The 17,600-nt window shown below is 44.5% G+C and overlaps 1 protein-coding gene across 1 annotated transcript in view; it reads left to right on the forward strand.

Moving 5' to 3' along the window:
- The first annotated feature begins 1,933 nt into the window (after nucleotides 1-1,933).
- GTF2F2 (general transcription factor IIF subunit 2) overlaps nucleotides 1,934-17,600 on the forward strand; it is a 59,853-nt gene continuing 44,186 nt past the window's right edge. The window contains exons 1-4 of the mRNA XM_083503542.1: nucleotides 1,934-2,125; nucleotides 7,972-8,045; nucleotides 9,985-10,003; nucleotides 11,542-11,686. Of these exons, the coding sequence (XP_083359668.1) occupies nucleotides 2,060-2,125; nucleotides 7,972-8,045; nucleotides 9,985-10,003; nucleotides 11,542-11,686 (304 nt within the window). The 5' untranslated portion in view covers nucleotides 1,934-2,059. The remainder of the gene's footprint in view (nucleotides 2,126-7,971; nucleotides 8,046-9,984; nucleotides 10,004-11,541; nucleotides 11,687-17,600) is intronic.

The raw sequence follows: 17,600 nt of genomic DNA on the forward strand, positions 1-17,600 counted from the left end.
TTAGTCATGTCCGACTCTTTGTGACCCCGTTATATAGGGAGATTGATCCTTCTGAATGTATGAGGAGATGTTTGGATGCTGTGAAGTGTTTTACAAAAGGAATGAATATAAACTTTGAAGTGCCTTTATACCTCCGTTTCCTAAAAGAAATCAAGCTGCTATTTTCTCTACTCTTTTAATTATATTAACATTGCAGGAGACATAAAAGCCTGCACTTCTACTATTTTTCTAAGTGTAGCACAATTCTTGGTTCTTGTTTGTTTAAGGGAGGGGGCTTATAGGATCATTTTGTGGAGGATATTTTTCTATCACATTAAATGCCAGCCTTGTTAAGAGTTTCATAGCCCTGTGGTTTCCATTCAGTGTGTAAACAATAAGCATTTCCAGATAACCTACATGTTGGGAGCTAAAGCATAAAATGCCTGATAGCTGTCAACAACAGTTTATCATCTGTAAAGACAGTGGATTTATTTTTTTTGTACCAAGGCATTAGTTATGCATAAAAACTGGATAACTAGGAACTAATTTCTACAGGTGTTTAGCAAAATCTGCTTTGGGTATCCCAATTTAAAATTCAATGACTCTTTGGCTACTAATTGGCATTCCTTCAATGTGGGGGATGTGATTACGGTACTCCTGAAAGCTGATTAGAGAGAGCTCACTTGGGAATTTGTAGAATATTGTGCCTTTCAGTTGTAACTTAAATGAATTTGTCATCAATCAAATGCAATTGGATATGTGAGAAACCTGCAGCCTATCTGGCAAAACATGAATTGTTCCACTAATGTCCCACACTATGTAGCCAGCAGAATACACTCTTTTGGTTCAAATGAACAAGCCTAACCACCAGTGAATGCTGAGAAGGTTTAGAGTTTGTTGTTAAACAGATTATCAGTCATTCCAATGTATGTCTTATAGAACGTCCCCAGAATCACACACAACCAGTAATAACTCTGCAGCAGATAATGTACATAGGTTTTCCTGGCAGACAAATAAATAAGAACAAGGGTGTCTGTGGGTATAAATAGTGAAATCTATGGATCTAAGATTCATTTATTTCCTAAGATATATTTAACTGAAGTCAAAAACTCACTTCGGGCTGCAAGATCAATTGTATGAAATCTAGATCAGTCAATCTCTTTGTGGCTAAATGAAATGGATGTGTGTGGTTTTTTAACTAGTTGGCATTAGAGAAGTATTATCATGAGATTACTCTGGAATCTGAATCCGTTCCAAATTTGCCACCTATTTTTCAGCTGCTGTGTTCCACGTGAGACTTGATTGTTCCATGCTTCCCACTTCTGAATAGTGAGACAGTACACGGGCATTGCTTGGGGTCTGAGAGCACTGGAAACATAAGGCATTTGATTCACAAACCCGCGTGCAGCCCCATTAGCAGCAACCACCGAAGGCAAGAAGGGGAGAGGCTGCTTTTTACATCCTTGATCCTACACAGACCATCATCAGCCACCGCTGTGGCTGAGAAGAGCCAAGAGCCGCAGTCCGTCCATCTGCAAGGGATGAGGAAAAGCTGCGCCCAAAAATATCTGGCGCTACCTGGTCCTGGTTGCTAGGCAGCAGAGGAGGGGGCGAGCTATTTCCCCACCTTTGTGGAGCTCTGCAAGCAGGGTCAATAACGATCGCTATTGCATGTTTCCTCGAGAGGCGGGTACCGTTTGCAAAAACAACAACACCTTTCCGTTCCTAGGAAGAGCAGTTTTCTTTAGGGTCCCTAAAACAAATTTTATTTTATTTTATTTTATTTTTAATTTAATTTAATTTAATTTTATATACAATGCAATACAACGCAATGCAATTTGCATTTCCATTCTTCTCCCCTAGTGGGCGGAGCTTGGCGCGGGGCAGTCCCCGCCCCTCGGGTGACGTCGACGCGCGCGTTCCGCCGGCGAGGCGTTCGCGCAGCGTGCACGGAAAGGGGGCGGGCGTCGGGAAGCGGCCGCCGGCCCGAGGACGTTTGGCCTCTGCGGGCTTCCGTAGCTGGGAGTGCGCCGCCGGTTCCTGCTGTTTCCCCTCACGGCGCTCTCGCTGCGAGGCCGCGATGAGCGACAAGGGGGAGCTGGACCTGGCCGGGGCCAAGCAGAACACGGGCATGTGGCTCGTCAAGGTGAGCCCCGGCTATTGATACGGACGCCAGGTTATTCACCTCAGAGGGTCGCCCTCAGAAGCGTCCCCGCCCCCCACGAAAACTGAGGGAAACAGGGAGGTTTGAAGCGCCCTCGCCCCCCCCGGCCTTCTCAGGGGCCTCAGGCCGACGACCCCCCCCTCTGCTCTGACCAACGGAGCTTCGGGGGCCGGGGGGGGGGTTTGACGACCCCACCCCCTCATAGAATTGCAGAGTTGGAAGGGACCCCGGGGGGTCATCTAGCCCAACCCCCTGCAACTCGGGGGTCTCAACTAGATCTCTCCCCCCCCCCACTTATCATCCATGAGAGGTGGCCGTCCACCCTCAGCTTAAAAACCCACCAAGGAAAGAGTCCCGCCACCTCCCGAGGGAGCCAGTTAGCGTCAGAAAGCTCTTCTTGATGTTTAGTCGGAGTAATAATATACAGTGGTACCTTGGGTTACATACGCTTCAGGTTACATACACTTCAGGTTACAGACTCCGCTAACCCAGAAATAGTGCTTCAGGTTAAGAACTTTGCTTCAGGATGAGAACAGAAATCGGGCTCTGGCGGCAGCAGGAGGCCCCATTAGCTAAAGTTGCTGCTTCAGGTTAAGAACAGTTTCCTCCAAGCAGCAAGATACATGGGCCCTGACAAAGTGTGGGGTGAAATATTGTGAGTTTGGTGGGCGAGGTGGGGGGGCATTTAGGCTATACAGTGGTACCTCGGGTTACAGGCGCTTCAGGTTACAGATTCCGCTAACCCAGAAATAGTACATCGGGTTAAGAACTTTGCTTCAGGATGAAAACAGAAATCACGCATCAGCGGCGCGGCGGCAGCGGGAGGCCCCGTTAGCTAAAGTGGTGCTTCAGGTTAAGAACAGTTTCAGGTTAAGTATGGACCTCCGGAACGAATTAAGTACGTAACCAGAGGTACCACTGTAATAGTAATTCAAACATTAAAAACTTCCCTAAACAGGGCTGCCTTCAGATGTCTTCTAAATGTCATATGGTGGCTCTTCTCATTGACATCTGATGGGAGGGCGTTCCACAGGACGGGCACCACTACCGAGAAGGCCCTCTGCCTGGTTCCCTGTAAGCTCAGTTCTCGGACTGAGGGAACTGCCAGAAAGCCCTCAGAGCTTGAAGCCAGTGGTTTGAGTCCTACCCTCCTCTGGAGCAGGAGGAAACAAGCTTACTCCATCTTCCATTTGACAGCCCTTTAGATATTTGAAGATGGCTCTCACATCTCCTTTCAGTCTCCTCTTTATCAAGCTAAACATACCCAACTCTTTCAACTGTTCATCTTAAGCAGGAGTCAGCAAACTTACTGCGCCTCGGGCCGGTGTCTCCAACGCTGATCACGCAGCGGGCTGGAGGGCGGGGGAACATGTGCCCATACTCGTGGGCAAACGCTATTTCTGGCGCACTTCCGGGTGGGAGGAGCACTGAAAATAGCTTTGTGTGCATGCGCACGGGCCTCATCCGACCCGGATGTGTACCGGAAATAACGCTTGTGCATGCACAAATAACGCTTGCGCATGCGCACAAACTATTTCTGGTGCTCCTCCAACCTGGAAGTTGGCAGTCACGCAGTGCAGTGCTGGTAAGAGCGGGCAGTGGCAGCAGGCAGCGGAGGTTGCAGCGAGCCGGATAAATGAGTCCCTCAGTCTTATCCGGCCCGCGGGCCTTAGTTTGTGGACCCCTGCTCTTAAGGCCTAGAATATCATTAGCTTTTTTTTGTTGCTTCATGACACTGTTGTGTGATGTTGACTCATGTTCAGCTTGTGGTATGCTAAGACACCTAGATCCTTTTCACAAGCACTGCTTGCAACCCAGGTGAACCCCATCTTATATTTGTGCAGCTGATTATTCCTGTGTAGGTGTAGAACCTGACATTTGTCCCTGTTGAAATTAAATTTGTTTGGGCCCAGTTCTCAGATCTGTTAAGGCCATCTTGAATTCCAATTCTGTCTTCTGAACCATTAGCTGCTCCCAGTTTTGTCTCATCTGCAAATCTGATGAGCATCCGCTCAGTTCCGTCATCCAATACATTCATAGAGATGTTGAACAACAGGCCCAGGACAGAACCCTGCAGCACTCCACTTGTCAATTTTTACCAGGATGATGAGGAACTATTAGTGAGCACTCTTTGGGTTCAGTCAGTCAACCAGCTACAGATTTACCTAACAGTTACCTTGTCTAGCCCACATTTTATCAGTACCTTGCAATAATATAATGTCAAAAGCCTTACTGAAGACAAGATATACTACATCCACAGCATCCCCCTGATCCACCAAGCTTGCAGCTGTATCAAAAAAGAAATGAGATTCTACTGGCATGACATGTTTTTGAGAAACCCATACCAGATTCTTAGTAATCACAGCATCCTTTTCTAAGGGCTCACAGACCAAAAGTTGAATTATCTGTTCTAGGGTCTTTCCTAGTATCAGCGTCAAGCTCACCAGTCAGTAGTTACCTGGGTCTTCATTTTCTCCCCTGTTGAAGATGGGGGCAACAGTTGCCTGCCTCCAGTTCTGCAGGGACCTCACTAGGACTGGATGATATCAGCTTTTCAACATTGTGATGTATCACCAGCCAACCATCATGATATAGCGATACATTGCAATGTTGAAAAGCGGAGGGAGGAACAAGCTACATTGGGCCCGGCTCCACAAGGTGCCAGGGTGAAACCACCTCAGCTCACTTGGCAGGAGCAGCGGCAGTTTCACCCCAGCACCTTGGAGGGCCATGGCCGATGGAGTTTGCTGGTGGCAGAGGGTGTCCCTCCACTGTCAGTGCCCGACGCACCAAGGAAAAAACATGCTTCCTCATCCACAGTGCCTTCGGAGCCAGGGCCCTTGTGGGGTGCCTCAGGGCTCCGTCCTCTCCCCATTCTTTTCAATATCTATATGAAACTGTTGGGAGGAATCATCAGGGGGGTTGGGTTGGTTGTTCACCAATATGTGGATGATACTCATCTCTACCCGTTGTTTAAATTGGAATCAGTGAAGGCATTGAACATCTTGTGTGAGTGTCTGGAGGCAATTGAAGGATGTATGGTGGTTAACGGATTGAAATTGAATCCCAACAAGACAGAAATACTGTTTCTGGAGTATAGGGGGTGAGCAGGTGTGGGGGACTCCTGGGTTTTGAATGGGTAACTGCCTCTGAAGGACAAGATGTGCAGCCTTGGGGTCATTTTGGACTCACAGCTGTTCATGGAGGCAGAAGTTAATTCTGTGTCCAGAGTGGTTATTTACCAGCTCCATATGGTATGCTAGCTGAGACCCTACCTGCCTGCACACTGTCTTGCCAGAGTGGTGCATGTTCTGGTTATCTCCTGCTTGGACTACTGCAATGTGCTCTGCGTGGGGCTACCTTTGAAGGTGACTTGGAAGCTACAACTAATCCAGAATGTGACTACTGCCAGATTGGTGACTACGAGTGGCCACCGAGACCATATAACACTGGTCCTGAAAGATCTACATTGACTCCCAGTATGCTTCCATGCACAAATGACTTTGGACCTGTATATCTGAAGGAGTGTCTCCACCCGCATTGTTCAGCCTGGACACTGAGGCCCAGTTCTGAGGGCCCTCACTGTGGGAAGTGAAGTTGCAGGGAACCAGGCAGAGGTCCTTGGTAGCGGTGCCCACTCTGTGGTACACCCTCCCATCAGATGTCAAAGAGATAACAATTATACCACCTTCTGTAGACATCTGAAGGCAGCCTAGTATTGGGAAGCTTTTAATATCTGGGTGGAAGGAATGGCAGAATGGGGAGGCCAGGCAGGCCTGGCATAGCAGACAACCATATGCAGCAGCTTGTAGAAATCGCACTCCAAGGGCGCAGTCCTGGCTGCAGGAGTCTGTTTCACCAGCCTGTTTGCTGCAAGGAATGCATTGACAAAGCAGCACCAGCAGAATTGAAGCCTCCTGCTCTCTGCAGTGTAGTCAGACAAAGAGGAAAGGAGAAGAAGTGCCTGCTTGCCCGGCCCTTTTCCTGACTAGATAGGTTTTATAAATCCCTACATAAGCCACACTCCCAAATTGATTTGAGGCTGTATCTGGGTCAGGTGTTCCCCAGGTCACTATGGCCGTGGGTTGATGTGCACATGGACAGCCTTAAAACCAACAAATTGCACTATCTGTTTAAAAATCTCTATATTATTTGGTATCTTAGCATTCCCTGGTAAGGCTGGGCACTTTCGGCTAGTAAATTTAATAATATAAATAAATTATGGCCCTGGCAAAAAAGATTGGAGTGGGGACAATACACGGACTGAGCAACAGTGGTGGACTACACATAGGTAGATCTGGCAGTGTTTTTTAACACTGGTGTGTTTTCTGGCCTTGAAACACCTTGTGTTTCTGACTGTGGCAGGCTTTCTGACCATGGATGCTGTTACTGACATCTTTGCTTTGCTAAATGAAGAGGGCAGGGGTATGATTTTGTTCATTTCTATGCAAGGAGAAGGGAGCCTGAACTCACCTCCCTGCCTTATTTCGGCAATGGGAGCCAGGTTCTGTTAGTTTTCTCTTTTACTGAAGTGTGGTGCTTGAATTAGTGGGGAAGGGAGCTATCGTGGCCTCCTTGCCACTAGTTTCCCTGCCCTCCTTATCCCTCACCACAGCACCTGGTAGAACTGCTTTTTGAGGGTCTGCTTTTTTGTGTTGGGGGAAGGAGAAGCCTGGATGGGTAGGAGAAAGTGTGCACACACATGCATGGCAGAAGGCTTTTCAGCCTCTTCTGAGGACAAAAAAATGGGAATAGGTGGGGGAGGGGGGAGAAATGAAATAAGAGCATGACCAATGAGGCTTTTCTGCTCTGTTAGGAAGCTCCTGGGAGAGAGAATTTAAAGGGGAGGGGGAAAGTGTGTGTGTGTGTGAGTGAGTGAGTAAATGAATGAATATAGGAGGGAGCATACCTGGCCAGAGCAACTCTCCCCATATGCTTCTGCTTTCTTTTTTGGATTATGAAGAATCTTGGCTATGGACTTTGATTACTTGGGTGCTAAACTGCTCTGTTTGCTCCTTTTAAAAACTTAATTTCCAACTTTCTATACTCCCATCAAAGAAAAACAGCGGCAACAAAACAAACCTAGCTGAGTTTTTGAAGAGCCTGGCAGTCTTTCTCTCACCACTTGCACTTTCCTTTGTCTACATGGCTCTCCCATCATCAGTCTTTGGACCTAAACATTCTTTTTCTTTTTTTTTTACTGGGTTTGTAAATTAGGGTGATGGTTGGGAAGAGAGAAAAGATCAAGCTTGGCAGAACAGAACTTAGCCCATGTTTCTTAACAAATTTGGTAGTGTAGTGGGAATATGCTATAGCATTATCATGGAAAAATAATGAATTATATCAATTTCAGGGAAAAGATACAAAGATGGGTTTTATTTAATTTAAAAAAACCTTTATTAATTTTTGTAGTGTTAGTAGTCTGTAGACAAATGTATTATGTTTGAAAACTCTCTTACTACTTGTGTGCCAATCATTATAATGTTAATAAAAAGTAAAGGTGATGCATATCCTGTTCTCCCTCTTGTAATTCATTTTAAAACAATAGTGCTACAAATTCTGATCAGTGCTTTGTTTGATTTGTAATTATATTGTTTGAAATTCATGAATATGATTCTATTGTAATGCTGATGTTTCTTTGTTCTTTACTGCTTAAGAAAGCAAGCTATAATATATTTTGATTTAGTGTTGCTTTCTTCTACATCCTGAAATATGTAGTTCTTCCTGTCTCAGGATTTAAAGAGTGGGGGAAGAGAGAGAAAATTAAAGTACATGTTTCTTTTCTGTACTCACTGGATTTTATTTTATTTTGTTGCCTTTTGTTATAGGTTCCAAAATACTTATCACAACAGTGGACTAAAGCTTCAGGAAGAGGTGAAGTTGGGAAGCTAAGAATTGCCAAGTAAGAGTGCTTATATTTTGCATTCAGATTTTCTTTTGTTTGGGTAGTGGATGGGGTAGGGGGGAGAAGGAACTACTGTGGAACCTTTTTGGCTTACAGTTTTTTTCTTATTTGAGACACATCTGATAGTATAGTTGCTCTTGCTCCTGAATCATGATTATGATTGTGTGTGATACTCAGGCACCGGTTTGCAATAACACAGTCTGGCTCTAAATACAGCCTTTGAGATGAGGCATTTTAATATGCCCTGTGAGGCCTAGAATCCTGCCCATATAAGCCAGGTGCTGGTTTTTATATTTCTTTTTTGTCCATTTGGCTCTGGATATGGCCCTTTTGGAGAAATTGTATACTTCAGATGTACAAATGGATGGCAGTATTGAGAGGGAATATTTGATCTTGCTTCAAGAGATCACTGGGCCCACAGAGTTATAATAGGCTCCCCCCCAACTTCATATAACAGAACAGTTCCCTAAACTAATAACGTGGCTTGCTTCCTTCAATAAATATGAATGTGCAACTTCCCAAGCAAACAGAAAGTAAGACATTGACATATCCTCAAATTATTTTTTTATTTATATCCCATTGTTCCTCAAAGGAGCTTAGGATGGCATTCATAGTTCTCCTCCCCATTTTATCCTCACAAGGACCCTATGAGGTAGGTTAGACTGAGGGTGAGTGAGTGAGAGTGAGCTTCATGGCTACCAGGAGATTTGAAGCCTGGTCTCCCCGGTCTTAGTCCAGCAATCTAAGTGCTACCACTCTGGCTCTCATCTTTCCTTGAAGCTAAATGTTCCTGGTTCTTTGCTCTGATGTCACATGCCTTACATTTCACACATTTTATCCGTTTTGAACACTCTGAATCCTTCCTGGTTTGAATCCATCTTACTTCGAACACAGTGACCAAAATTGGACAGGGGGGTTCTATACGGTGCTGAGTGGGACACACCGATTGCATTCTTTTCAGCGTGCAAGTCTTTGGGTCATTCCCCCCCCCCCTTTTTGTAACCATCATGGTGCTGATTTAGCTTCTGACAATAGTCTAGTTGCAAGTCCATCTCAGTTACCAAAGCCTAGCCAGTCTCCTAGTCTCATTCCTTTGGATCCAAATGGGTTCTGTGTGAGCTGAAATGTACTTCTACTTAAGGGTGAGTCCTCTTCTTGCTGCAACTTCTCTCACCTGCATGTGAGAGTGCCCCAATCATCAGGAGCAGATTTAGGGGGAGGGAGCAAGGCGATGCAAAGTGAATAGGAAAGCCAAAAAACCCCAGTTCTGTGGTGAAACTATGTTCTGCACATGGAACTGGAGCCCAAACCATCTATAGCAGGCACATCCAACTCCCAAGAGACGGTGATCTACTCCCAGTATTAAAAAACTGGCAGTGATTACCCATCATCATTGGAGAGAAGAGGATGGTGGGTGGATTGCACAGAGTTTTTTAGCTTTTTCCCCGTAACTTTTTGTACATGATAAGGATCCCGCGATCTACCACGATCAGCTGGGGATCTACCAGTAGATCACAATCTACTGGTTGGACATCCCTGATCTATAGCATTGAAATACATGTGTGCATTTGTCCTACCTATTGCATCCTTAAGAGGCCTTTTGTCATTTCCCTCCAGGCTTATTGCCTCTGCTGATGCCCTGATGTGGAGAGCTTTCAGTTCCTTAGCTGGGTACAGGCTCAGAGCGTGTGAATTCTGGCTGTCTCAATTCGGGACTTGCTGGCTCCAGTGCTGCTGGTATCACAGAACTGGTTGGTTTCTCTTTGTTAGAGCTGAAACCTAGGCAGCAGAGGGAGGGGAGAGCCCTGAAAATACCACAATGATTCCCCAGTTATATAGCATTTAGATTCCTCAGGAGGGATTTGTTTTTATTCCTTGTACTCCAGTAGTTACAAGAAATAATTAAAATACTGTATCCTTTTGCTTTTTTTCATAGGAATCAAGGAAGAACAGAAGTAAGTAGATAAAATACAAATATAATGAAAGTATATTTTGTATTGGAGTATATTGGAATAGGTGGGTTACATATTTTTATTTTCTGTGTTGTATTTCATCTAACAGTATAATCCTTTTCTGAGAAGGTACATGTTATCTTTTCTGTTTCACACTTGTGAAACTTAAATAGAATTGCTAAATAAACTAACATTTATTAATTCCCTTTAACAGAGCTTGTGTGAAAGCTAGAGATTGGGGTGCTTAAGTCTTTTGTTTATTCCTTTTTCCCTTCTATAAAAAGTATGCAATACACCATTTTAATGTTTAAATAACAATAACTCTTACTTACTGTGTCCTTGCACTTGTTAGATTAAGTGCATATGTACAAGGCAGGCAGGTATTACTTATGTTACTAATGTATTACATAAATTTATCACTAAGACTAAAAGTCTTGCAGACTCTGACTAACTCTAAGGCAGACAGCAGCAGAACAGAACAGACCCCCTGCTCAGCTGCTCTAACAGCATCAAAAGACTGTTATTAAAGATTGTTATTAACTGACATAACTGTACTAGCTTACACAGCTCTCTCAGGCACAGGGTATATGTCCTCGCATGATTCTTTCTTAGAATGTTGCTGTCCTTGTGAGTATTCACCCATTACATAGCATCTTGGATGCTCATGTCTCACTGTAAACCCTACACAAATCCAGAGTGGAGTCCCTAGGCATCTTGTACTTTTCCTTCTGGCAACTCCTGCAGCCAAGCTGGTGTCAAATGTAGTCCAAAGGAAAGCAAAGTAGTATATCCGCAAGACTGAGGGGGAGCTGGAGAAACCCAGCCAGATAGGTGGGTTTCTCCCGGTATGCCCCACGGAGGACCTTAAGGTCCATAAATAGCATCAGCCTAGTGGTCCCGGGCCCTAAGGAAGTTAGATTAGCTTCAACCAGAACCAGGGCCTTTTCAACACTGGCTCCGGCCTGGTGGAACGCTCTGCCTCATGAGACCAGGGCCCTGCAGGATCTGATTTCTTTCCGCAGGGCCTGTAAGACAGAGTTGTTCCGCCTTTGGCTTGGAGCCAATTTGATTCCCTCCCCCTCTTTCTTTTCCTTTCTCCTCCTGTGATGAGGCTGCATTTTAATATTTTAATGTTTAAATATTTTACTGTTGTATTTTAATCTTGTTTTTAAGTTGTATTCATTCAACTTGTTTTTATTATTGCTTGTTAGCCGCCCTGAGCCCGGCCTTGGCTGGGGAGGGCGGGGTATAAATAAAAATTATTATTATTATTATTTATTATAAATAATAAATTGTTGTTGTTGTTGTCTGGGCAGCCCAGGACTTCCATATATACAGGCTTGTGCCCTGGAGAGGTTATGTTGGTGCTGGTAATGCAGCAAAAACAATGCAGGAAGCAGCACTTTACTCCTGATGGCACACTCTTCCTTTGTCTCTCGAGACAGACTGATGCCAACAACATTGAACAATGAATTAATTATCCAAAGCAGTCGATAATTCCTTTTCCATAAGAAATATTTATTGCAATGTTTGGTTTTCAGGTATCTTTCACTTTGAATGAAGATCTTGCCAACATTGATGATATTGGTGGGAAGCCAACTTCCATCAGCGCACCCAGAGAACACCCTTTTCTCTTACAAAGTGTTGGAGGACAGATGTTAACCGTGTTTACAGAGAGTTCACTGGGTAAGTTGGAGGAAAATTGATAGTTAACTAAAGTTTTGCAAAATGAGAGGTGTTTGCTAAGTTGAACGTCTACATCCAGATTTTTTTGAGATGGTTTCTTTGGTTTGGACTTTTTCTGTTTTGATTCTTGCGGTGTAGCACAAACAATTAAAAGCGACCCCTGACTACTAGGTCCAGTCGTGGCCGACTCTGGGGTTGCGGCGCTCATCTCGCTTTACTGGCTGAGGGAGCCGACGTACAGCTTCCGGGTCATGTGGCCAGCATGACTAAGCTGCTTCTGGCGAACCAGAGCAGCGCACGGAAACGCCGTTTCCCTTCCCGCTGGAGCAGTACCTATTTATCTACTTGCACTTTGATGTGCTTTCGAACTGCTAGGTTGGCAGGAGCAGGGACCGAGCAACAGGAGCTCAGCCCATTGCGGGGATTCGAACCGCTGACCTTCTGATCAGCAAGTCCTAGGCTCTGTGGTTTAACACACAGCGCCACCCGCATCCCAGCATAAACAATTAGTATGGAACAAAATGATGGCAGTTGCCAGAATTCTAAAATTTTAAACTCTGAACGTTTTTGTAGGCAGATTCTTTTGTATTAAAATGTCATAAGAACATAAGAAGAGCTGGCTGAATTAGGCAAATGGTCTATCCTAACCCATTATCCAGTTCTCATGGTGGCCCACCAGATCATAGAACTGTGGAGTTGAAAGGGATCCAGAGGGTCATGCAGTGCAAGAATTTCAACTAAAGCATCCATGGCAGAGGGCCATCCAACCTCTACTAAAAGCCTCCAAGGAAGGAGAGTCCACAACCTCCTGAGGGAGTCTTTTCTACTGTTGAACAGCTCTTACTGTCAGAAAGTTCTCCCTGATGTTTCCTCGGAATCTCTCTTCTTGTAACCTGAAGCCATTGGTTCGAATCCTACCCTCCAGAGCAGGAGAAATAGTCGGTCTCCATTAAAAAAGAAGAAGAAGCTCCTTAAGCTTTTTGAAATTGGGCTTCCTAAAGTCCAGAGTACATGGCTGACTCCACTCAGCTTTCCCTTGCCTCTACATCCCAGGAGGACATGATCACTTCCCCCCAAATTTCCCAGTACTTCCACTTTGTTGATCAATTCTTCCCTATTGGTGAGGACCAGGTCCAAGGCAGATGATCCCCTTGTTGCTTCTTCCACTTTTTGGGAAGCAAAATGTGGGAGGCAATGGAGGAATTGGTTGGACCTTTCTCTGAAATCATTGGCTTGGAATGTAGCAAATGGGTTATCGGCATACTCATTCATGATCAGTAGCCTTGGATGGGAAGAGGTTAGGTCTAGTATGGACAGTGGGTGGAAGAATTGAACCCTGATGTTGGGTCACATAAGTTATGAGAGGGAATAAAATGTTTATGTTTCTTCGAAGCCTTTGGTGCCTAGTACCACCTCCCATGTGTGGTGCCATTTGGCTATCAATTCCATGCATTCGATTCAAGGTAATATGCAGTATATGTGGGGCTACATTTTGAAAATGGCCTGTAAACTACAACAGTCCTGGAGAATGACAGCTAGATTGTTAATAGGGACCAGATGCTTTGGCCTTATTATTCTGATCCTTGCCTGCCTCTACAGACTTTGATTTGATTTATTTATATGGTTGATTTTAAATTTGACTGTTGTCTATTGTTCTCAGAGCTGGAATATCTCTTTAAAAGGGGGGTGCTGCTTAGTTGACCGGTAAATGTGAGCCCTAGTTATTTGACTTTGCTGAGCTATTTTTTGTTGTTGTTTGTGCATGAAATATAAACTACATTTTGTTCTGTAAACATCGCCATATGTACATAACTGGTTGCCATGCAACAGTGCAATTTGTGCTACCCATTGTTTTGTCTTTATTGCTGTCCCAGTTCTACGTCTCTTGCATATATTTCAATATTAATAGGCCACCATGAGCAAATTAGGTGTTTCTTTTCCCAAATATACACTTACTGTGTAACCTGGTGAACAATTACACACTATTTTAGATTAAGACTGGCATTTTTATCAGCCTAACAGCAGTAAAATGCTGCTCTAGAGTAAAAAAAAAAAAGCAGACACAATGGTGGTTCATTGCTGCAGTTTTCAGATATGAGTAAAGTGACAGCTTGGTAGATCACATGTTTTGCATTTAAAGATTTCAGGTTCAGTTCTCAGAACTTTCAATTAAAGTAGTGTTTTAAGACTTCCAAATTTAGCACACCTGTTCCAAACTCATCTGCTTTCTATGGACCAGCCATCCAGGATCAGTTGTCTGTTCCATGGGAGAGATGCTTTCACAAAGCAATGTGTATTGTGTTTAAGAATCTGTGGATAAGAAGTAATCTCATGCTAGTGTTAGAAGAAAAATATAGCTCTATATAGTGGTGCCTCGCAAGACGAAAAGAATCCGTTCTGTGATTCTCTTCGTCTAGCGGTTTTTTCGTCTTGCAAAGCAAGCCCATTGAAGGATTAGCGGATTAGCGCTATTAGCGGCTTTTAGTGGCTTATCTGCTGATCGGATCAGCTGATAAGCGGCTTAGCGCTATTAGCAGCTATTAGCGGCTTTTAGCGGCTTATCTCCTGATCGGATCAGCTGATAAGCGGCTTAGAAAAAGGGGGGGGGGAGGAAAAAAAACCAGCAGGAACTGGCAAGACATTGTCGTCTTGCGAAGCAAGCCCATAGGAGATTCGTTTTGCGAAGCACCTCCAAAACGGAAAACTCTTTCGTCTAGCGAGCTTTCCGTCTTGCGAGGCATTCGTCTTGCTGGGCACCACTGTATCTCTCTCCCTCTAAACCCACATAATGGCATAAGCAGTAACTTTTACTGCTTTTGCCACTGTCTTGTAGTGGTTAGAGTGTTGGACTAGGACCTTAAAGACCAGGGTTCAAGTCCCTACTCAGCCATGAAGCCTGTTTGGTGACCTTGTACTTACTCTCTCTCTGCCTAAGCTACTGCACAGTCGTTTGTGAGGGTAAAATGGAGAGGAGAACCATGAATGCTACTCTGAGTTCCTTGGATGTAATCTGGAATATACATGTAATAGTTCTTAATAATAATAAGTCCATGAAAGCGTATCATAATGAATTCATTATAAATAATCTTCAAGAGGCCACCAAACCTGTTGCTGTTTTTTGCTGCGGCAGAGTAACACAATTACCCCAATGGGAATTTGTTGTACTTGTTATAATGGCATTCTCATTTATTTGCATTTATGTTGCTGAATTCTATTACTGGCTTTTGATAAATGAACGCTTGAGTTTCTATTTATGCTGCCATTATAATGGTGTATGTTGAATTGCAGCCATACCTCGGGTTGTGCTCTGTGGCGACCCGGAAGTAACATGTTCCGTTTCGCTGCTCGTGCATGTGCAGACGCTCAAAATGACTTCATGCGCAGAAGCGGTGAATCGCAACATGCGCAGACGCGGGTTGCGTTCTGTTCTGGATGCGAACGGGGCTCCGGAACGAATCCCGTTCGTATCCAGAGGTGCCACCGTATTAGGAATTGGCATTGATTATTGAAATAGTATGTTCATTTGATTATAACAATTTTTACTGTAATAGAATATTGCTTTGACTTGTATCTGGTATGAACCCACTTTGAGTCCAGAAATGGCACATTCTTCCCCTCCCCTTTCGGATCCACTGTCCTCCTGGAAGCCCAACCCACAAATCTTTGGTTCTCAAGTTACCTGGTCTTGGGTAGCGCGGGTAGGAAATGCCTCTGCCTGAGACCTTGGAAAGTCTCTGCCCATCAGAGTAGGGAATACAGTGGTACTAGTTATCTCCCGCTTGGACTACTGCAGTGCGCTCTGCGTGGGGCTACCTTTGAAGGTGACCCGGAAACTGCAATTAATCCAGAATGCGGCAGCTAGACTGGTGACTGGGAGTGGCCGCCGGGACCACATAACACCGGTCCTAAGAGATCTGCATTGGCTCCCAGTACGTTTCCGAGCACAATTCAAAGTGCTGGGGCTGACCTTTAAAGCCCTAAACGTATACCTGAAGGATCGTCGCCACCCGCACCGAGGGCCTTCTCGGTAGTGGCGCCCGTCCTGTGGAACGCCCTCCCTTCAGATGTGAAGGAATTAAGCAGCTATCTTCTTTTTAAAAGACATCTGAAGGCAGCCCTTTTTAGGGAAGTTTTTAATATTTAATGCTGTATTGTTTTTAACACTTGATTGGAAGCCGCCCAGAGTGGCTGGGGAAACTCAGCCAGATGGGTGGGGTATAAATAATAAATTATTATTATAACTTGGGTTAAGAATTTAATTCGTTCTTGAGGTCTATTCTTAACCTGAAACTGTTCTTAACCTGAAGTACCACTTTAGCTAATGGGACCTCCCGCTGCTGTTGTGCCGCCGGAGCACAATTTCTGTTCTCATCCTGAAGCAAAGTTCTTAACCCGAGGTAATATTTCTGGGTTAGCGGAGTCTGTACCCTGAAGCGTATGTAACCTGAAGCGTATGTAACCCGAGGTACCACTGTACTGAATTAGATGAACTAAAGGCCTGACTTGGTCAAAGGCAGCTCCATGAGTTCTTATTTCATTTCCAAATTGGATGTGATTCCTACTTTATTAGTAACCAGGAAGACATTTTGAGAATATATATGAATTTATATGTACAAAAATAGCAGAGCCACAACCCTTGAATACTTAAGCCATGCCTGCATCATTTTCCTTCTGTGCAAATTAATCTATTTTGTTTACGTGTGCTTGGTTTCCTTGCAATTTATAGGCTAGCCGGTGACTGAAGTTTTCTGACTTAACAGGGATTAAAAATAAAATAAAATACTATAGAATTTAAGAACAAAGACGCAGAAGCAAGGGACATGATTTTGTGCTGCTGTATGGAGAGTTGGTACTGGAAGTTTTAGGTAACGAGTGAAATTTATAGCAATATGTTCCCACAATAAGGCAAGATGCAAATGAAGTGGTATTGGTGTCTAAACAGAGTTAAAATGCATGTTTTTTTCTTCAAGAATCTAAAATATGCCGGAAATGGAAAATATATTAAGTGGCCTTTCTTCAAGGATGGTAGGGTAACAAAATATTAATTCACCCTGCCTTTTCTTAACTAACTTTTAGAAGGGACCCATCATAGTTCAAGACTGGGAGCTGTGCCATCTGCTCTGTATACCTTTCACTTTTAGTCTGATAACATAAAAAACCAAGTATGTCCCTTCCCCTGCCCCCCATAATTCACACTGAAAAAAGTAGGATTTATTTGCTACTTTTTATTTATACAGAAGATTGAAACTCGGGGGTTTGGGATAGACTGAACACTTTGTGTTGAAGGAGAAAAATGCACTTTGGACATTCTCTGAGGCCATTCCTACATGTTAGGAGTGAGTTCTGGCCCCCGATTAAGGTTGCAAACCCGTGTGCATTCGGGAGTAAGTCCCGTTGAATTCAGTGTGATTTGCTTCCGACTAAACATGCAAACAGTTGCCCTGCCAGTCCCAGTTGGTGATCATATCAGATGTTGCCAGGGGGCGAGCAGGTGTGGGGGACTCCCTGGCCCTGAATGGGGTAACTGTGCCCCTAAAAGACCAGGTGCGCAGCCTGGGAGTCAATTTGGACTCACGTGGAGGCGCAGCTCAATTCTGTGTCCAGGACAGTTGTCTACCAGCTCCATCTGGTACGCAGGCTGAGACCCTACCTGCCCGCGGACTGTCTTGCCATAGTGGTGCATGCTCTGGTTATTTCCCTCTTGGACTACTGCAATGTGCTCTACGTGGGGCTACCTTTGAAGGTGACCCAGAAAATACAGTGGTACTTTGGGTTAAGTACTTAATTCGTTCCGGAGGTCCGTTCTTAACCTGAAACTGTTCTTAACCTGAAGCACCACTTTAGCTAATGGGGCCTCCTGCTGCCGCCGGAGCATGATTTCTGTTCTCATCCTGAAGCAAAGTTCTTAACCTGA

Source organism: Podarcis liolepis, assembly GCF_965112155.1.
Source record: "Podarcis liolepis genome assembly, chromosome: 5".
Classification (NCBI taxonomy): Eukaryota; Metazoa; Chordata; class Lepidosauria; order Squamata; family Lacertidae; genus Podarcis; species Podarcis liolepis.